The sequence below is a fragment of the Balaenoptera acutorostrata genome, chromosome 3, assembly GCF_949987535.1.
Source record: "Balaenoptera acutorostrata chromosome 3, mBalAcu1.1, whole genome shotgun sequence".
Classification (NCBI taxonomy): Eukaryota; Metazoa; Chordata; class Mammalia; order Artiodactyla; family Balaenopteridae; genus Balaenoptera; species Balaenoptera acutorostrata.
Genome location: NC_080066.1, coordinates 68,763,540 through 68,781,265, shown reverse-complemented (window position 1 = coordinate 68,781,265; position 17,726 = coordinate 68,763,540). Strand labels below are relative to the sequence as shown.

At 51.5% G+C, this 17,726-nt stretch overlaps 1 protein-coding gene across 2 annotated transcripts in view; it reads right to left on the bottom strand.

The window, feature by feature from the left end:
• ITGA11 (integrin subunit alpha 11) overlaps positions 1-16,347 on the bottom strand; it is a 128,541-nt gene extending 112,194 nt beyond the window's left edge. The window contains exon 1 of one of the 2 annotated variants that reach the window (XM_057543338.1): positions 15,988-16,347. In XM_057543338.1, coding sequence (XP_057399321.1) covers positions 15,988-16,039 — 52 coding nt within the window. In that variant the 5' untranslated portion in view covers positions 16,040-16,347. The remainder of the gene's footprint in view (positions 1-15,987) is intronic. The other variant, XM_057543337.1, reaches the window with a different exon arrangement.
• Positions 16,348-17,726: the final 1,379 nt, after the last annotated feature.

Here is a 17,726-nt window from a genome sequence, read left to right as displayed (position 1 = left end):
GAGGACCCGGAGAACTGCTGGGCCTGTCTGTCCCTGGTCTTTGAATGCAAACTAAAAAAAGGAATTGTGAGGGCCCATCCCTTCCAAGCCTGCAGGGCCCACCCTACAGTGGATACACCCTACCCATTTGAAAAGTTCTCCGTCTGCACAGAGCTCAACACAGATCCACCAGAACACAAGCTCAGCTGGATGCTATTGGCTAGGCTTGGTGGGGACGGAGGAGGCTGGGGAGTGGAAGTGCTTTGGTTCTCTGAGGGTTACGCAGAACCCTTTGGTTTTTGGTGTATGTCAGTTACTCATGCTTTCAAAACTATCCCAAATGATCACTCCCACTTTTAGGTCCTTAGGAGAGTTAAGGGCTCATGATTCCCTCTGCCTTTGCTAGAAAACAAAGGCCTGCCTTGTGAGGTGGTGAGCCACTTGTCACTGGAGGGATGCAAGCCAAGGAGAGCTACTTATCTGGGATGTTCAGGTTCCAAGTTCCCTCCCAGGCAGACACTTGATGCTGAGGTCTCTCAAGAGGCCTCTGAAGCCCAGGAATCCTCATGAACCTGTGGATGATGAAGGGCCAACCATGCACTGGGTCCACCCATGCTCTAGATGAAGTTGTTTTAAAATAGAATTCCTGTGTAAACTGGTGCAGTCACTATGGAAAACAGTGTGGAGGTTCCTCAAAAAACTAAAAATAGAGTTGCCATATGACCCAGCAATCCCATTCCTGGGCATATATCCAGACAAAACTATAATTCAAAAAGATACATGCACCCCTATGTTCACAGGAGCACTATTCACAATAACCAAGACATGGAAACAACCTAAATGTCCATCGACAGATGAACAGATAAAGAAGATGTGGTACATATATACAATGGAATACTGCTCAGCCATAAAAAGAATGAAATAATACCGTTTGCAGCAACATGGATGGTCCTAGAGATGATCATGCTAAGTGAAATAAGTCAGAAAGAGAAAGACAAATATCTGATATCACTTATATATGGAATCTAAAATATGACACAAATGAACTTATCTATGAAACAGAAACAGACTCACAGACATAGAGAATAGACTTGTGGTTGTCAGGGGGGAGAGGGGGTTGGGGGAGTGATGGATTGGGAGTTTAGGATTAGCAGATGCAACTATTATATATAGAATGGATAAACAACAAGGTCCTACTGTATAGCACAGAGAATTATATTCAATATCCTGTGACAAACCATAATAGAAAAGAATATGAAAAAGAATGTATACATATGTGTAACTGAATCACTTTGCTGTACAGCAGAAATTAACACAACATTGCAAATCAACTATACTTCAATAAAATAAATTTAAAATAAAATAAAATAGAATTCCTGTTGCCAACTTCTTTCTTGTGTTACACGTGGCTTTATACCCAGAGTCAAGGTTCTGGCTCAGGAAATGTTCACAGAAGCATGGAAGCACAGCCACTGAAGAGCTTTTAGAAATATGAAGGCCAAATATTTATTTTAGAAGGGATTGAATGGACATCTCAAGAGGGCACATGGCTCACTTAAGTCTAGAATTGGAGCCTGAACTTGACCCAGAGGTCCTCATCCACAGTCCAGGGTTTTTTATTACCCCAGGCTTGGAGGGTCCAGTTAGTGAGAGATGTAATCCAGTCCCAGGCTTTGGTTTCCACTTCTGCTACATTCAGGGTTGGCCCAGACTGGTCCATCTGGGCTAAGCCATGGCTGATTTCAAACAGCCTTTCCTATAAAATCAATAAGAGGCAGGGCAGGTCTAATATTCAGTTAGCCATGAACTCCTCTGTGTGAATTAGTCTGCAGCTGTTTTACTGCCCAGCAGGCTGAGCGGAGTCAAGGTTTAAAGAAGAGGGGCACGGGCTGGCGTGAACTGCCTGAGGCAGTGTCAAGACCCTAAGAGCTGGAGGTAGGGCAGGATGGTGGGATGCTATACAGGGGAGGAGAAGGTAAGAGGGAAGGTAGTGAACAGTGCCCACTGCCCAAGGGACAGGCAGCCTTGTGGAAAGTGAGGGTAGAGCTGATAAGATGATAGCTGATGAAGTGCAGCTGATGTGATAGAGAAGCTCACCGAAATATGATCATCACTTTGGCAGTGATCCAGGAGGGCTTCTTGGAAGAGGAGGCCTTTCTGGAGCTGCTAGGGCCCAGAGAAAGCAGCAACCTCCTTTCCACTTTAATCTAAATCCTCTAAGGACATTTGTTACTGAGAGGATTGGGGGTTTCCTCTTCTTTCATGGAGACAACAGACTTATTTGGACTGCCCTCCCCAGTGGTTCCTCGCTCTCCCCCTACCACATCCCTCCCTGCCCCCCTCCCAACTCCAGGCCAGCGCAATGCTCAGCAAAGCTTTGATCTGGGGCTTTTGGCCTCTGCTTCCACATAAAAGCTCCCTCTGCCCTCATGAGTGGGGCACCCTGGGCAGACCCCTCTTCCCTGGCCCGTCTCCATCAGCAGTGGGCACCAGTCCAGTGGGGCCACTGCCAAGCCAAACAGCACTGCAGAAACACTAAGGGACCTGGCTACCAGGTGGCGGGAAAGTGCCCTCCTGGGCCTCACCCTGGGGTGGGCTGAGCACGAGAGAAAATGGCCACACCTTCCAACTTCTCTGGACTCTTCCTGGTGTGTGCCAAGGGGACACTAGCCCTGGAGGGGGCCTTGACTAAACCGCCAAGGAGACAGAGCCAGGGCAGCTGAGAAATCATGCCACAGATGAATGGAGTCTAGGTCTGTCTCGTCAAAACGTCCCCCAGTCAAACCTGAGCCCCGTCGCACTTCAGTTCTGGATGAGTAGGGACTAGGGGGCATCTGTCCTTGCTGAGGGCTGCACAGGGTGACCTAGTGTCTCCTAGGGCATAGTGGGTGAGAAGAGTTTACGTGGGACAAGGGTGAACATTAAAACTTGACAACTCATGTTTAATGGATATTAAAAAATTACAAGCAAATCAAAACTTAGGTTTCACAGCAATTATTGCTTACGATGAAGGTAAGTGAAAAGACTGAGTTGATTTAAAGTCAGTTGAATGAAAATTATTAAGTGAAAGTACTCCAGATGTTACACAGATATGGCCAGAGCCGTGTGAGCAGTACAGGAAAAGCAGGAAAGAAGGTGGGCTTTGGAGATGATCAAACCTGGATTTGGAGTCTGGATCTCATTTTTATCGGCAGCTGCAAGACCTCGGTCAAGTCACATGACCTCTGGGAATTTCAGTTTCTGGAGTCAGACCCCTTGGGTTCCCATCCTAGGCTGTGACTTGATGACCCTGGTGATCTTGGGTAAGTTACTTAACAACATGCATCAGTTTCCTCATCTCTAAAATGGGGGAGATAACAGCACCCCTCTTTCAGGATTATTGAGAAGACAAGTGCTCAGAACAAAGTCTGGGGCTTCCCTGGTGGTGCAGTGGTTAAGAATCCGCCTGCCAATGCAGGGGACACGGTTTCCAGCCCAGGAAGATCCCACACGCCGCGGAACAACTAAGTCCGTGTGCCACAACTACTGCCCCTGTGCTCTAGAGCCCGTGAGCCACAATTACTGAGCCCACGTGCCACAACTACTGAAGCCCGCGCACCTAGAGCCTGTGCTCCGCAACAAAGAGAAGCCACTGCAATGAGAAGCCCACTCACTGCAACTAGAGAAAGCCCGCGCACAGCAACGAAGACCCAACGCAGCCAAAAATAAATAAATAAATAAATATATTAAAAAAAAAAAAAAAAGAACAAAGCCTGATTCATGGAAGCCCCCGATGACTGTTGGCAAGTAGTACACATTTATTGAGCACCTCATCCCTGCCAGACATGTTGTTTGGTAATCAGTATTATTTCTATTTATTCATACTAATCCTACAAGGTAGGCTTTATAATTTCCATTATACATTCTAAAGAGAGGATGTGACCTGCCGAAGGTCACACACTTAATAAGTGCCAGGGCCGGTATTCAAACCCCAAGTCAGTGGTTACATGCCCCAAATATGAACCTCGCTGGGCTCAGACTCAGTCTCCCCACCTGTACAATGGGTTTATTGTCATCTCTCCAGTCACCAGGGCAGAATCTGGTCTGGTGGTTCCCAGGGATTGGACCATAACCTGGTCCACTATTGGGGTCTACTGTTCAGCCCCTGCCATCTTCTCTGGGCACTCCCAGCTCCTTCTGGGGTACCGGAGGACACATCCACATTCTGTGGTCCATGGAGGATGTCTGAATCACTACCCTTCTGTGGGAAACGAGGCATTTTAAACTTCTGCTCCACCCCGCTGTTCCCTGGGAAGTCCATTACATACCTAGGTTTTCACTGTGTAAAAACAAGGACTGTCCCATGTCTCCTTGTGTCCTCTCTGAGTCACAGTAAATAACACTGAACAGCATGGGGCCAGCTGGGCCGGCCTGGGCTGCCTGCTCTGAACCCTTTGCCCCTTTCAAGGCCCTTCTCCCTTCAAGATCCCCTCCTCCGCCTCAGCAGCCCACCAGCAACTACCACCACACTCTTCTTGTCTGGAAAGAAAGGCTTTACTAACCAATGGCCTGTGAAGTGTCAGGACTGAACGCCTAGGGGACTGGTGTGCTAAGAAAGGTGACTGGGGAAAAGGTGATACTTATCTCAAAGGGGATTAACTAATGGGATTTCAGGCTGCTGCAGGCTGGGGGGAGGTTTTCATTGATTCATTCATTCATTCCACAACTACTTATTACTTGCCTCCTCTGGCTGGGCACTGCTCCGGACCCTGGGATATACACGTAAAACAACATATAGAAATTCTTGCTCTCATGATGACACTCCGTTGGAGGAGACAGACAATAAAGAAGGTGAATAAAGAAAATCGGTAATAATGCTCGCTAGTGAGAAATACCCCAGCGGGACTAAAGCAGGCACGGGGGTTTATATAAGGGAGTGCATGCAGGGGAGGCTGACATTTTAGTTAGGGGTGCAGGAAAGGCCTCCACGAGAGGCGGGTGTTGGAGTGAAGACCTGAAGGAAGCGAGAGAGGCTCTTTGGTGAAGAGCATCCCAGGCAGAAGGAATAGCAAGTGCGAAGCCCAAGGCGCCAGGTATGTTTGAAGAACATTCCGGAAACTGTGTGGGTGGAGCAGAAGCCGCAAGTGGGGGAGGAGTAGAGGATGAGGTCGAAAAGGCAGGGGAGTCAGATCACACAAGCCTCTCACCCAGAGAAGAAGGGGCGCCCCGGAGGGTTCGTGGCAGAGGGATAGGACATGATCCCATCCACATTCAAGCAGCATCCCACTGGCTACTGGGTGCAGGAGCTCAAGGGACAGGGCGGATGCAGGGAGACCAGTTGGTTGGCCGTTGCCACAAGCCATGGGAGCCTTTCTGGGCACCCACAGAGCAGCCCCCAGACCCCTGCCTGTCTCCTGGTCCTAGTCCTCCGGGCTGAGCAGAGGTGGGAAGACGGAGGGCAGACCAGAGCTTTCACACCAAGGATCATGGGGACCAGTGCAACTTACAGACTGGGGGTGGGGGGAGGGGCTAGTTTTAAGATGTGCTCAAATGCAGAGATGCACACGGAAGAGAGAGGAGAGAGCAGGGACCATCTCGGTGACCATTTTGACATATTCCGGACAACCGGAGGGGCCTCTTGCCGAGCCTGCCAGCATGTCTGCCCCTGGCTGGCCTCACCGTCAGCAGCAAGCACATTCCACAGCTGATGTTTGGCTTGTGGTCTGGCCTGGCCTTCTTGTTGGTTTCTTCTGCTCTGAAAGGCTTTTAAAATCAGAATCTGGGATCTCTTTAAGTTTGGGGCATGAATCACTGCTTCTGGGCCTGGAAAGGGGATAAAGGGACAGGAGGGCCCATGCCACGGGAGCTCCCTCTCTCTCAGGCCCGCGTGCCACTAAGCATGTATACGTGACAGGCTCCCAGTCAAAACATTCCAAGTCAGACTCGCTTCCAAGCTCCCAGCCAACATTTCCACCTGCCCAAGAGCCCCGCAAAGTCGACAAGTCCAGGATCCACTCAACTTCCTGGTCCTTAACCCCCCCTGCCCCCATATTCTCTCCTTTTCCTTCCCTGGTGACCAAGGATGTTCCATTCTGCCCCTCACAGGTTCCCTCTTCCTCTCTCCTCTCACCACCTTTACATCAGGCTCTGGCATCCTCCTGCCTGGGTTGCTGCAGTAGCCATCTTAGCAATCCACTTGCTTCTAGCTGTTGTCCTGTCACATTCAACCTACACCCATATCCCCCCACCCCCCGCAAGGAGCTTCTCAAAACATAGATTAGAACATGCTCTACCCTCCCTCAAAAACCTTCAGTGGCTCCCATCTGCTATATCCAAATGCCTTAGTTGGCATTCGGTCCTCTCTCGGTGGCCTCAGCCCATGTTCCATTCTTGCAGTTCTGCACATACTCTAGCATCCTGCCAACCAAACATCAGGCTGTTCCCCAGATATATTCTCTGCTCTTCTTGCAGTTACAAATCATCTCTTTTTCACCTCTCAAATTCCAGAGTCTTTTATCTGTAGCTCTCTTACAGCTTTTATTACTTCCTCCCTGTATTAGTTATTTATCCAAAGATCTCTCTCCTATTAGACCATAAACTCTTTGAAGGACAGGACTTATCTCTTAACTTTTAGCCCTCAGAGCGCCTAGCACAGCACCTAATACAGGCCACTGTGTTGGGACCTCTTGGGGGTGCATCTGCAAAGAAACATAAGACATCTATCTTGCCCTTAAATATCTTTCTGTTGACTTAGTTCTTACATTCATTCAACACATACTATTTGAGCAGTAAGTACTATGTCTGGCACTGTGGGAGAGCTGGCAATACAGAGACTGACAGGAGATGTGGTCCCTGCTCCAGTCCAGTGGGCAAAGCTGTTCAGGCTAATATAATACTGTGTTGTGTATGGGGTGTAACACTGTAGGAAGTATAGGCATCTTGAGATCACAAAAGTAACTGATCCAAGGTCTGACTGAGTCAGGTGAGGCTTTCAGGAGGAAGACCTGAAGAATAAGTGGGAGACAGCCAGGAGAAAGGAGGGGGTCGAATGGGATATAGGGAACAATGTGAGTGAAGGACAGAGAGAGCTGGTGTGTTTGAGAAACTAAGAAGCTCAGTTTAGTGGAGCTGCCATAGGGGTGTAGACGTGCCCATGCACGTGGCGCTGCTAGAGGGGAGTCCTGAGTGCAGGCTATTCAGGGTCTGGTGAGCTCTATTAAAGAGGCTGGACTCAACCTAAGGCAATAGGGAGCCACTGAGGGTTGTAAGCAGGGGAAGTGACTACACACTCAGTTTGTGTTTTAGCCTCACTTTGTCTGCTGTTGAGGAAGGTCTGGGTGGATGGGGGCAGGGGGGAGGAGGATGACTGAGTGTGGGCCTCAGGCTGGTCCCGGGGGGCTTCCTGCTCTGCCTCCCCCAGGCAAGCCTCTCCCCTTTTTCCTGATGGAGCATCTCTTCCCCACCCCACCTGGGCTGCTCTTTGACAGTCCCCATCCTGAGTCAGGTGCTTCCTTCACCTGAACACTCACAACAGCTTCAGTGGGGCCCAGAATCGCAGGGTTGGAATGACCCTAATGGGCTCTGTTTAACCCCTGCTGGACACCTCCTACCGTGCCAGTCATCTGTCTGTGAGCAGTTCTGACCAGGATCCTCTGCCAAATTGGTGTCCCCATAGCCCCTCTTTGGCTTTCCTCTGGCCCGCTTGGGGCCACACAGGATCAATAGCTTATGGCCTTGTGGGGGACACAGACAGGGTCACTAAATGAATAACCCTCCAAATACCAACTCCCATCTCAAATTCCCCCTTGTGCCTCAGCCTCGCAAACTCTGATTCCACGCTGTGTCTCCAGCCCGGCCTGGCTATGAATCCTGTGAAACTGCAGGCTGGAGAGGTGGGCTGGAAAACTGGGAAGCAGGACAACTGGTTACATCTTGGTTTCACCACTGACTGTTTGTGACCCTGAGAAAGTCATTTTCCTTCCCTGGACAGTGTTTTCTCTTCTGCTTGATTGGGGATTGGGTTTAGATGACACCGGTGAGTCTCAGCCTTGGCTGCCCATTAGAATTACTGGGGAGCTTTTAAAAATGCCAATGCCAGGGGCTTCCCAGGTGGCGCAGTGGTTGAGAATCTGCCTGCTAATGCAGGGGACACGGGTTCGAGCCCTGGCCTGGGAAGATCCCACATGCCGCAGAGCGGCTGGGCCCGTGAGCCACAACTGCTGAGCCTGCGCGTCTGGAGCCTGTGCTCCGCAACGAGAGAGGCCGCGACGGTGAGAGGCCCGCGCATCGCGATGAAGAGTGGCCCCCGCTTGCCACAACTGGAGAAAGCCCTCGCACAGAAACGAAGACCCAACACAGCCAAAATCAATCAATCAATCAATCAATCAAAACATACGCATCTGATTCAAGATCCTCAATTAAAAAAAAAAATATGCCAATGCCAGGCTCCATCATGGAGAGTGCTGGTGTTTTCTGGTGGGGTTGGTGAAAAGTTTTGTTTTACACCGTCATTCTCTTGTTCACCCATGAATGAGGACCACTGGACTTGCTGATCGTCTGCAGACCAAGAGGGGAGGCTGAAGTGGGCAGGTAAAAAACCCAAGAAGTGACCCCTTATTTAGAAGGATCAGCCCAGCAGGACCACAGCAGCACCAATACCCGTGGCTGTGGCAAGGCCAGCATTTCAAGCTTTGGCTTCTTGCTTTCGTCAAGAGGGCTAGTCCAGAGCTCAGCATCAAATGCTTGAAGGTCCCCCCCAAAGGCTCTCAAAGGGGTCTTGAGGCAGTAACTGGAGACAGAAGCATCTTCTGAATTCCATGGCTTAAAAATCATTCCACAGCCCTGGCTGTGTGCCTTCAGAACTGCTCTATGGGCACCCCTGCATCTACGGACACCAGCACTTTGCACGGGCCCTGCAGCCTATGTGTGATCTGTGCCTTCCTGCCCTCACAGAGGCTGGGCCTTATCTGATTTGGAATTTCCAGAACGTGGAGATGCCTGGGGTTTAGTGGGTGCTCAGTACATACTGGCCAAATGGACAAGCCACACAGTTTCTTCATGTGTCAAGAGGGATCCTGGTGCCTTCCTTGCCAAATCACAAGCCTGCAGGGAGAACTCTGTGAGCAGTTGCTCAGCCCCACACTCAGAAGGGCCCCCGCTTGGTTTAATGCTCTGCCGTGGCCACCTTGAAATTCTTAATAGTCTTTAAACAAGGAGCCCTGTATTTTCATTTCACACTGGGCCCCACAGGTTATGTAGCTGATCCTGCATATGTGGTAAGTGGTGGGAATAAACTCAGAGAAGAGCTCTGTCTACATACTATTTATGGGACTTTATGGTTGCCACCAGTCACCAAATATGAGAGGCTATGAGCTCCAGGAAAAGAGCAATTCCAGTAGAAGGAGAGGAGACGGACATCGCTTTGTGGTCTTCTTCCTGGCAGTAGGAGAAAGCAGTAGTCTGAGGGCCTGGGGATGGGCAAGACAGAAAGGACAGATGGTGGAGACTGCAGACACCCCCAGTGGTCTACAGAGAATGATTTCAATGATCTTGTCCTACCTGCCTGCCACAGATGTAGAATATCTACCATTAGAACTTCATTCCTTTGGCCGAAGCACTGCTTGCTCCTTAAGTTTCTCTGACGAATGTAACAAACTAGGTCTCTAATCTCATCTTTGGCCAGAAGATCTGTCCCTGAATTCCTATGTGATCTTGGGGAAATCACAGAAAATCATTTAACTTTGAAAAGCCTCAGTTTCCCCCTCTATCTAATGGACACACCAGCCTCGACAAGACCTCTGACCTCACCTGGCCTATTCTGACTGACAGAACAAATACACGGGAGTGCTCTTTGCAGACTGTTGGGAGCTGCACCCACTTATTCGTTTCATGATTTTTCCATGGCCTTCTTGAGGCCCAGTCTGCAAAGAAGCAGGTCCTGGATATCTGCAGGGCCAGGATTCCTGTAGCCTGGCCCAGCTGGGTGATACTGCTGGGGGAAGAAAGCTGTCAGCCCCAGCTACGGAGGCAGGAGCCCCTTCTCTGTGTCATCCTGTTTGGAATCCTGGAGCACATTGCTATAGCAACTTGCCTAACTCACCCCACATGCCACGTGGAAAAACCTCTGCCCACTTTAGAGCAGCATCACCCAGGCCACAGACTGGCTTCTTCTATGTTACAGGATGAGGCCGCCCATCATCCACAAGGGCCCAGGTAGAACCCATCTGATCGGCGATGGAGTAGTGGGGTAAGGGGCTGGACCAGGCCAGGCAGGTCCCTTGCCTCAACTTTTTGGTCTCACCTATTTCAGGTCCTGGTACCTGAAATTCCATCATTAGCCCCTTGATCCTTTGGCTCAAGGCACAGCCCAGTTAAAATGCAAATCACTTTGAAGGACACATGAAGCTGTCATCACTCATTAGTGCTGTGCGGCATGAATTAACTCATTAGGCCTGGAGCTCAGAGCAGGTTTTGATTAGGGGAAGCAGAGGCGGGGAAGGGAGGAGAGCAATGCCCAGCCTAGACCCTGAGGAGGGTTGGAGAGGCAGTCAGAGTGGCCCAGAATGTTGGGACTTGGGGGCAGATGGTAGAGTCCCACTCAGCCCTGAGCAGGGAGGCAAGCGAGGGAGAGAGGCTCCCGTATTAAAAGGCAGGGCATGAGGACCACTTCTCACCAAGCCAGCATCTTGAGTGGGAAATCGCTGTCTAGCTGAGTCTGAAGGAGAGAGCTGCTTTTCCTGGACCAGTGCCCCTGTAAGGACGGCCATTTGCGTACAGATCTCATTTTCCCTGAAGACAGTATCTTCCAGCAAGGGCATCTTATTCATCTTTCTGTGCCCTCCTGAAGAGACATTATGCATGGATTAAGGGCAAACACCAAACATCGCCTCTTACTCAGTCAGCATGACCGTGGATGAACCATTTAACTTCTCACATGTAACCTGGTGATTGCTGTAGTGACTTCCATAGTGAGGCCTAGCTGAGATGTGAGAAAATGCTTGACGCAGTGCCTGGTATGAATCAAGTGAATGATGGGAAGGGTGATCAATGAACTGCTATTGTTTGCTGAGGGCTTACTGGGTGCCAGATGCTGTTCCAAACACTTGATATGAATGAACCACGTAGAGATCATCTAAAGCACACATCAGCCTGTGAAGTCGTTATTCTACCCATTTTACAGATGAGGAAATGAGGCCCAGAGGGACTTATCCAGGGTCACCCAAGCAGAAAGGATTTGAATCCAGTTGGGCCCCAAGACCACACACATAACGATCATTACTCCAGCTCAGTAAGCTCGAAGGTGGAAGAAGTTTAGGATAGAGGCGGTGGGGGTGGAGATGGGGGCATGTTTGACCACACTGACTTCTTCCTTCAGGAGGAATTTTATTCATCTCGTGAAGGTCATAAGTACAGAGTATGAAAACCCTTCATGGAATTTTTGGGGAGCTTATTTATTTTTGGCTTACGAGATGACCAACTCCAGTCTCCTCCCCTTCTCCCCTGGCTGGTAACCTTCTGGACTTTCAACTAAGAATTGGTACACTCAGGATTTACATGTTGGGGGATGGGGACCCTCCTTCCTGGACCACAGCTCCCTAGAGCAAGCACTCCACACTGAGGGCATATGGGTGACTTTGGAGCTCATAATTGTTTTGGGAAAATAGTTTCAAATGGCTATGAATTCCTGAGGGTAGCCCACGGTTCGGTGGTGTTGGGATAGGGGCATTAAGCTATGAGGGCCAGCTGAGACACCGTTTTTGGAATGTGTCAGTGCATGTTTAAAGCTTGTTTTGTAGCTGACCCTCCCTGAGTCAGCCAGAGGCTGTCACTACCTGGGGAGGATTGTGATGGATCCTTTCTCTTTGCAACTGCAATAGAACAATGTAAGTAAGATCTGGAAGCCTATAGTGAGACAAGAATCTCCAAAGCCAGGCATTAAGGAGAGAAAAGAGGGCTTTTTAATTCTCCAAACTCCCTTCTATACAGCAAGAGCCAAGCTAGGCCAGCTAAGACCATAGTTCTGTCCTAAGCAATGACGGGAGAGGATGGAAGGGAAGCCCTGCTGCTGGAGGAAGCTGCCACTGCAGGAGGGGAGACAAAGAGGTTCACAGAGGGCAAAATGAAGGTGAGCTGCTGTCTGAGTTTCTCAAGGACCCACGGCCCTGTGGGTGGGCTGGGAACAATGAGGATGGTGAGGAGATAGACATCCCATCTCTGGGGGATCCACTGCAGGGTAGAGATAGGGGCATGGTGAATAAGAAGAAAGAGGGTCATATTCCACTTTCATCTCGTTAGGGCCCCCAGGGTCTGCCTGTGGAAGGGTCCAGAAGCTCCTTGGCTGACGGTGGCTGAGAGGCTTGGCTGACAAGCAGGGTGGGCACTGGGGAGGCAAAGTGACAAACTTTATCTCCTTCCCTGCTCTTCCCAAGCTGGAGAGCAGGACTTGGATCTTTTTAGTCTTTGCACACCTGTGGTGCCCAGTACTGTGCTTTTTCCATACAAGGTTTTTCTGCTGAATAAGACCCCCACCCACAAGGACACATAAGGGAGTGGTATGGTTCTTCTCCTCTCCAATGACACAAAACACTCATGCCAGGATCATATTGACTTCAAGACAGCCTCAATGGCAAAAACAAAAACAAAAACAAAAACCCCTGAGTTCCCATTATGACCAAGACTTTGGGCCAGGCCTTTGGGAAAAGGGATTAGGAAAGTTTAGGTTTATTTAGGACCCTGGCATGTATGTTTCCTCTGAGCCTCCAGTACCCCAGCACTTCCTCTAGACTTATCTTATGGATCTGAGTATGAAGGTTACATCTCTGCATCCTTAGATCCCTTACTCAATGGCCAGTAATGAGCAATGATGATGATGATGATGGAGAAGAAAGACAAACTCCTAAATGCTCAATATGTGTCTGCAACTTTCCAAGTACTTTATATACATCATAAATCTTTGGATACTCTTTAAGTTCTATTGTTATCATCCCCATTTTGCAGATGAGAAAACTGAGGCACAGAGCTGGTTAGTAACTTGCCAAGGAAACAGAGTCCCAATTAGCAGAGGCCAGACCCATCCCAGGCAGTGAAACCCCAGGGCCTTCACCCCCACACTCTGTCTGATCTCCCTATGTGTCTTTATGTCAGCTGTCAGGTAACAAGTGCTCAGTAAAGACTGAGTTTTGTTTTGTTTTTTTTCTGCTTCCAAACTGGGAGGATTTCACTTTTATTTTATTTTATTTTTAAAAATTTTATTGAAGTATAGTTGATTTACAATGTTGTGTTTAATTTCTGCTGTACAGCAAAGTGACTCAGTTATACATATATATATTCTTTTTCCTAATCGTCAGATGCATTACAATAGGCAAGTTCTGATCAATGGGTCTGTTCTCTCTGAACGTCAGCTATAAAAGTCTTTGGACCTATCTACTTTTTTTCTGGCTTTCTTGATAGTTTTGCCCATCTCATCACCCTTCCCAGCCTGCAGCAGAAGCTCTGGAAAGATCAAGGCTCTGAACTCATAATGGCCTTAATGAGGACTCCCCCGCCAACTTGGCCTGTGACAAGTCCCTGACCAGCCAAACTGTGCCATCAACAGTAGGCAAGCTTCCTGATAATCCTCACATTGAATCCATGTGATGCACAGATGAGAGATCAACATCAGTCCTGCTCTGGAGCTGGGGGAATGGACCCAATGACCTCTGTGACCCTTCTAATCTTCAGAGTCACTACTGACCAGAGTCATCTTTGTGGTTTTCAAATATTCATCTTTTTGTTCTTTAACTACTGTAGTTCCAGGAAATAACACTCTAATGTACAAACAGTCCCACTTTAAGGTCTATCCACACTCTACACACTCCTTTAAGGCCCAGTCCAAATGCTATCTCCTCCTGCAGGAAGCCTTATTCACGCAGAACTGAACTTCTGTTCGAACTGCAGCCCTTAGCTTCTCTGTGCCATTCACTCCCCAGTGCTTCTATTTAGCTTTCCCTGGTCTCACCTTATTCTCAGCTATAGGCAGGGCCCTGACTGCATACATGCTTGGGCCCCACCCCCAGTTCCTTGCAGGCAGATGCTGTTCCAACACTGATTGATATGTTTAATGAATCCCATATTTCAAGAACTCAGACTGACCAGACATAACTCAGGAGTGGTTTTCTCCTTATGAAGGGAGTTCTGAGTCACAAATCCTGTCCCTGTCCTTCACCGCACTTCCTTACCCCCCTCCGTCCCTGCTTTATCATTATCAACCACTGATTCAGCCCTACTGTGCACCAAGCCCTGTGTTAAGAACTTTTCTTACAGGGCCAGCCTGACTTAATCATGCCGACAACTTTATGGTCTCAGAATATCTATCTGCGTTCACAGAGGAGGATACCTGTTGGAGAGATTGCATAACACGCCTAAGGCGGTATGGCTAGTGGGCAGCAGAGCCAGAACGGGAAGCCAGGTTTGATTTCAAAGCTTTTGCCCCTAGCTTCCTGAGGTCTGGACTGTCTCTAGCCCCTAAAGCAGCCACTTCAACTCAAGTTCTGGTGGGGCCACATATCTGGGGTCACACAGGAGTGCATTCCCTTTTTCTATGGCTGGGTCTCCTAGTGATTTGAAGACAGTTCCTAGAGTTCCCTCTCTTACCTAAATAACCTAGAGAGGGCTTCACCACCTTCTCCGGCAGCCAGTTTCTAGGTATATGCAGGCCTGGTCGCAGCTCTTCCCCCGCTGTCCCCAACGCTCTCTCCTCCCCCACTTAAAGCATCAATGTTTGTTTTCAGTTGTGACTCTACAATCTGAACTGAACCCCACCAGCACAGCCCCCTTCAACTACAGGCCCTCCCAGAAGCTCCACTATAGACCGACGCTGGGTGCACTTGTTTCTCGTAGTACCCCGGGACTGGGTGAGCTTGCTTGGGCTGGGGGATCTCCACCTGTGCTCTTTGAGGGAGCCTCTCCCCCTGCCACCGCATCTGACTCCTACTACTGGCCCCAGCCCAGACCCGGAGCCCACGCAGAAGGGGAGGCTAGGCCCTTCGGCCAGTTTCCGAGGTGCTGGTCCCCGCCAGAGCACTCGGCCACGCCAAGGAGGGGTCCCGCAAGCTTTCCCGATCCGTAGAACAGCGCCTCTGGCCGCCGCCACCAAGTGGCGGGTCGCGCCGGGACTCGGGGTGTGGGGACTCCCGGGCCGGGTGCCCCAGTGAGGATAGCCCAGGGCTGGCCTCTCGCTCCGGGTCGCGCGCCCCGCCGGCCCGGGATCCGCGCCGCGCCGCGCCGCGCCGCGCCGCGACACCTGGAGTGCATTAGGCGGCGGCGCACGTCTCGGCGATGGCGGAATCCCCCGCATTATTGAATGAGCGCACAATTCTGAGCGCAGGCTGTGGGGCGATGGCCCGTCCCTACCTCGAGGGTCAGGTAATGTTTTCGGGAGCCCTGGACTGCCGAGCTGCTCTCCGCAGCCTTCGGCTAGGCCCGCGACGGCTCGCCAGAGCCTGGGCGCCGACCGCCCCAAGGCTGCGCTCCGTTCCGGCCCGAGGGACCCTGGGCGGCTCTTGGCTCCCGGCTCTCCCCCAGCACCCGCCCCTCCCCGGGACCGCCGCAGCAGGCTCTCCACTCTTAGGGATGCTTTCTCCGCGCGCCCTGACCCCTTCCCTCGCCCAGGACGCGCGCCCTCGGCGCTCCCAGGACCGCGAGTGACCCCCGCGGCGGCGCGGGAAGCTCGGCGGGGCGCTTGGAGGTAAGCAGGGCGCCGGCGGGGCCACCAGCCCTCGGCGCTTTTCAACTCGAGCCTCTTCAACTCTTCCCAAAGACACCAAAGTCCCGGCCTCTGGCCGCCTCCGCGCGCCTCCCTCTAGCGCGGAACTTGGCGGAGTCGCTCGACTGCAGCCAGTTCCCGGGGGACCCACGTACCCTAGAGCCGCCGAGGTCGGACCCTGGGTGCGCACCGCGACCGGCTCCTGGCAGCTGTATCCCAGGCCTCGGCGGGTCAGGGAGGGGCTCCCAGAGGCGGGGGGTGGGGAGGGGGTATAAGGGGGCACGTACCTGGCCACAGGCTGAGGGCCCAGGCCACCAGGAGGCCCCTGGGCAGGTCCATGGTCCGCGGCGCGGCGGTGGCGGGGCGCGGTGCGGAGCGGCGGCGGGGGGCGGCCAGCCAGAGCGACAGCTTCCTCTGCGCGGCGCCCCGAGCCTGCACTGCGCGCGGCGCCCGGCTCCCTGACAGCCGCGGCTGCTTCAGAGGAAGTGGGAGGGCTCGAGCGGCGGGGAGGGGCGCCCGGACACCGCTGGGCTCTGGCTGCGGGCCAGTCGCGGCCCCTCTGCCACCTGGGCAGGCGGCGGGCTGCGGCCTCGACGCCTCTCCGGATCGCTCCTTCTGCCTCCACCCCACCTCTGCCTTAGGAGAAAATTCCAGAGAACCACCTCACCAGTGCAGCGCCTCCCTCCACACCACCACCACCACCAAATTCAGAGTCTGTTCAGGAAGAGTGGCTTCTATTCTCATGTCCCAGAGGAAGGAGCTTCCGAGAGCTCAGAGGGCTACCTAAGGTGACTCAGGGACACGGGCCATGACTCGGGTCTCCCTTGGCCAAGAGGAGTGGATGTCCGTCCAGCTTCCATTCTGAGACAACCCCCTGCTCTCCTGTACCCTGGGGCTTGGAATGTAAAGGCCACAGTGCTTCTCCTGGCCCTGGAATAAATGCAGATCCCCCTTCCACCTCTACGCTCGCTGTCCACCCCACACCCCTGAGGCATTCCAAAGCATCCAGGAGGACCCTGTGCCCACTGTTACCATAACAGTGAAGCTCTTCTTTGGAACCTAGCCACCTTCCTTCCCAGCGCTTCTAACCACTGACAATTAAATTCAATGCACATTTGTTGCATAAGCTTTAAATCAGGCCCTGGACCACAACCCATGGGTGTGGAGGCTGGCCTTTCTAGCAAGGGAGACAGCTGAGGCAGAGGGTAGGATGGCCAGTGTGGTGAAAACTAGAGCAGAAGTCCCACATCACTTTCTCAGGAAAACCTTCCCTCAAGACCCCCTCCCCAGCCCCGCATCCTCAGCAGGTCAGGTCCCCAGACACATGCTCATTCTCTCCCCGCCAACTCTCATTTTTTTCCTTGTACTTACCAGAGAAACTAGACATTAACTAGTGTAATCATTTGATTAACTTTTCTCTCCTTGCCCAGATTGAAAACACCACTGGGGTAGAAATCTCTGGTTCACAATGAGCACTTAGCCCCCAACACCCCAGGAACATAGTAAGTGGGTGGATGGATAGGTGGATGAGGGCAGGTGGTGTGTGGGTGCACAGAGTGGGTGAGGGATTGGAAGGTTTCCCAGAGGAGGGGCCTGGGTTTTGAGAAGGTCCAGGTTCACGCAGGAATAGTAGTGGGCATTGTGCCTGGCTCCCCGACATCGCTGTCCTCTTGCTAGCTACCCTGGTTTTTATTCTGGTATCTTCACCTCTCCCATTCAGCCACAGTCTTTGGAGGAAGCTGATTCTATCTCTGGGGTGTGTGTGTGTGTGTGTGTGTGTGTGTGTGTGTGTGTGTGTGCTTGCAGGTGTGTTGGGGGAGGCATGTGGTTTAGGCTGAAATGAATCACTGTATTGCCATCCCCGGGCCATAGTTTAAGAAAGGGCAACATGACCAAGGAAGAAGTTTTTCTGGGAAATAAGCATTCTTCCTCTTCTAAAACAGCCACTAGAATTAACTAACAAACTGTCTCCTCTCCTACCCCCACGTCCCTTCCCTGGCTGGGACAAAGAATCACATATGTCTGG